This window comes from Cyphomyrmex costatus, unplaced genomic scaffold (assembly GCF_001594065.2).
Source record: "Cyphomyrmex costatus isolate MS0001 unplaced genomic scaffold, Ccosl1.0 C2340315, whole genome shotgun sequence".
NCBI lineage: Eukaryota > Metazoa > Arthropoda > Insecta > Hymenoptera > Formicidae > Cyphomyrmex > Cyphomyrmex costatus.
In genome coordinates, this window is record NW_017274832.1 from 1 (window position 1) to 2594 (window position 2594).

A 2594-nucleotide genomic window follows, 5' to 3' on the forward strand; every position below is an offset into this window, starting at 1 on the left:
AAATATATATTATTTTTATTTTTTATCATTGAACATTAGCTGTAGGAACAATTGGGGTTTTGCAAGCACTGGAGACATTGAAAATAATACTTGATATGCCTGATGTTGCTTCAGGACGACTTTTATTATTCGATGGCACGGAAACTAAATTCCACAATGTACGTTTACGTCCCAAAAATACAAATTGTGTGATTTGTGGGGAAAACCGTGTTATACACAAATTAATAGACTATGAAAAATTTTGTGGTGCAAAGGCTAATGATAAAGATCCTAATTTAAATTTATTAAAGAAAGAAGAAAGAATATCAGTTGAAGAATATAATAAAATCATAAAAAAGGAATCAAAATCTCGCATAATGATTGATATACGATCACCTGAAGAATATCAAATCTGCCACTTAGAGGATTTCATTAATATTCCTTTCACACAGCTTAGCAAGAATAACAATTTAAAGCTAATAAAAGACAATATAAAGGAAGCACAAAAAGAGCATCATTTAGTGGATTGTAAGACATTTTATATTTCCATTTTATAAATTCTTTAGATAATTTTTTATATGATTAATATAAAATTAATCTTGAACTGTATTTATTTTTGTAGTATATCTTGTGTGCAGACGAGGAAATGATTCACAAAAGGCTGTTCAATATCTGAAAAAGATATTTACTGAAGATACTTTAAAAATAAGAGACATAATTGGAGGTATCCATGCTTGGAGTAATAAGATCGATCAAAAATTTCCTAAATATTAATATATAATGAAAATTGTGTCATGTGTTGTATGTATAATAATATATAAAAGTATGTACATATTTTAAATATATCTTTTATTGAATATTATCATCAAGATAATGTAATATAAAAATTTATTACATTTATAGATTTTTGTGTATGTGGTTATCGAAAATATATATATTTTATAAAATATGTATTTAGATATATATACCATATATATACTCATTTAATACTAAGGTAAATAATGCGCATATACCACTACAGTGGATCTTTTTTGTGAGAAATTGTCTTTAATATAATTCAATTACGGAAACGTTTTCGGTCATAAATGTGACCATCTTCATTAATTTATTCTAATATATTGTGAAGAATATCACGTAATTTTTGGCGTTTCGTTCCGGGCTTCCACAACTAGACTCGTCAGTAAGGCATTGTAGTGGAAGCCTACCTTATACGTCTGAGATAGTTGTTTGATCGAGATTCTATATAGAGATATACGCGTATCATAGCACTTGCGAGAATTTTTGCGAATACCGATAAACCTCTGATGGCGGATCGACGTAATATTCTTCACAATTTTATCTACAGTAATATATGTATTCCCCCCCTCCTATCTTGCGGAAACGCCAAAAATTACATGATATTCTTCGCAATATATTAGAATAAATTAATGAAGATGTGATATATGCTCATTATTTATCTTAGTATTATTTTCAAACCACATAATCAATCAATATAATTTTATACACATTTAATTCGAATATTTTTCTATTTCCTCCACAGTTAGGCTAGTTTCTGGATGCTTATAATGAGAATCTGATAAATCTCTTAATCTTTCTGCTGCTTGTTCCGGTGTTAGGTCCCTTTGTACTTGAGCTAAAAGCTCATAACCGACCATGTGCTTCTTTATCGTAGAAGAACGTAATAAAGGAGGTAAGTATATTCCATGAAAAGTCCAGTATGGATAATCATGGTTCTGATGTGGACCCATTGGAGCACCTTTAATTATATATTAATAAATCAGTAGTTGTAAATTGTGCTAGATTAAAATGATACATAAATAATAAATAGAATATCTGACAATTATTATTCTTTACCATGCCATCCCATCGAATATGGAAAAGAACAGTGAAAGAGATTATCATATTTCGTACATAATCTCTTCATGATGACAGCTAGAGATTCTTGTTGGTTGTCTGATAATTCTTGCATTCTAGTTACTTGCTTTTTAGGTAATATCATAGTTTCATATGGCCAAACTGCCCAGAATGGCACTACAATTATCCAATCACAATTTTCCATTACAATTCGATCCTGTAAATTTATATAACTGTGATTAAAATCGAATCAAATGATGGTAAAGATAAATCGCAATAATTACTCTTGAGCTTTTTCATATTGTATTAAAATTGGCATTATTTATAACAACCAACCTTTTTTAAAATTTCTTTCTGCATATAATCAATGAGAAGAGGTTTCTTATTACGTACATAAAAATCTTTGAGATATCCGTCTTTTATTCTAATTTCATTTGGTAAAAATGAGCTAGACCATATCTGACAGTGCGGGTGTGCATTGCTACAGCCCATCAGAGCGCCCCTATTTTCAAATATCTGGACCCAAGTCCATTTTTTACCCAAATCTAACATCTCATAGATCCATCTGTTGCATTATGCAATATTTATCTTTCAAAAGTAATGATTATTTGAGTGCATAGAGTGCGTTTGAGAAGATGCTATTAGTGCTATTTGTATCATTCTATTTCTCTATTCTTATTTTATGTTGAACGATAAAAATAAAACAACATAAATAACGCACACTAATAATGTCTTTCTGAATGCACAAGCATTATACAAAG

The 2594-nt window shown here is 29.4% G+C and overlaps 2 protein-coding genes across 2 annotated transcripts; one reads left to right on the plus strand and one right to left on the minus strand.

The window, feature by feature from the left end:
- Positions 1-56: 56 nt before the first annotated feature.
- On the plus strand, positions 57-753 carry LOC108782611 (adenylyltransferase and sulfurtransferase MOCS3-like). The gene is made up of 3 exons (XM_018550919.1): positions 57-158; positions 291-507; positions 602-753. Exons 1-3 carry the CDS (start codon positions 96-98, stop codon positions 751-753), a joined length of 432 nt encoding a protein of 143 aa, XP_018406421.1. The 5' UTR covers positions 57-95.
- A 233-nt stretch (positions 754-986) lies between these two features.
- LOC108771267 (probable galactose-1-phosphate uridylyltransferase) lies at positions 987-2419 on the minus strand. The gene is made up of 3 exons (XM_018550930.1): positions 2170-2419; positions 1834-2050; positions 987-1735 (listed from the first exon to the last, which is right to left on the minus strand). Exons 1-3 carry the CDS (start codon positions 2383-2385, stop codon positions 1488-1490), a joined length of 681 nt encoding a protein of 226 aa, XP_018406432.1. The 5' UTR covers positions 2386-2419; the 3' UTR covers positions 987-1487.
- Between the last annotated feature and the right edge of the window lie 175 nt (positions 2420-2594).

Excerpts from the sequence above, each read along its gene's own strand:
- LOC108771267 (XM_018550930.1), bottom strand. The coding sequence starts at position 2,385 with ATGTTAGATTTGGGTAAAAAATGGACTTGGGTCCAGATATTTGAAAAT. Across the intron at positions 2,051-2,169 it reads AGAAAGAAATTTTAAAAAAG|GATCGAATTGTAATGGAAAA; the intron begins GTTGGTTGTTAT and ends ATAAATTTACAG. Across the intron at positions 1,736-1,833 it reads ATATTCGATGGGATGGCATG|GTGCTCCAATGGGTCCACAT; the intron begins GTAAAGAATAAT and ends ATATAATTAAAG.
- LOC108782611 (XM_018550919.1), top strand. The coding sequence starts at position 96 with ATGCCTGATGTTGCTTCAGGACGACTTTTATTATTCGATGGCACGGAA. Across the intron at positions 159-290 it reads CGGAAACTAAATTCCACAAT|AAAGAAGAAAGAATATCAGT; the intron begins GTACGTTTACGT and ends AATTTATTAAAG. Across the intron at positions 508-601 it reads AGAGCATCATTTAGTGGATT|TATATCTTGTGTGCAGACGA; the intron begins GTAAGACATTTT and ends TTATTTTTGTAG.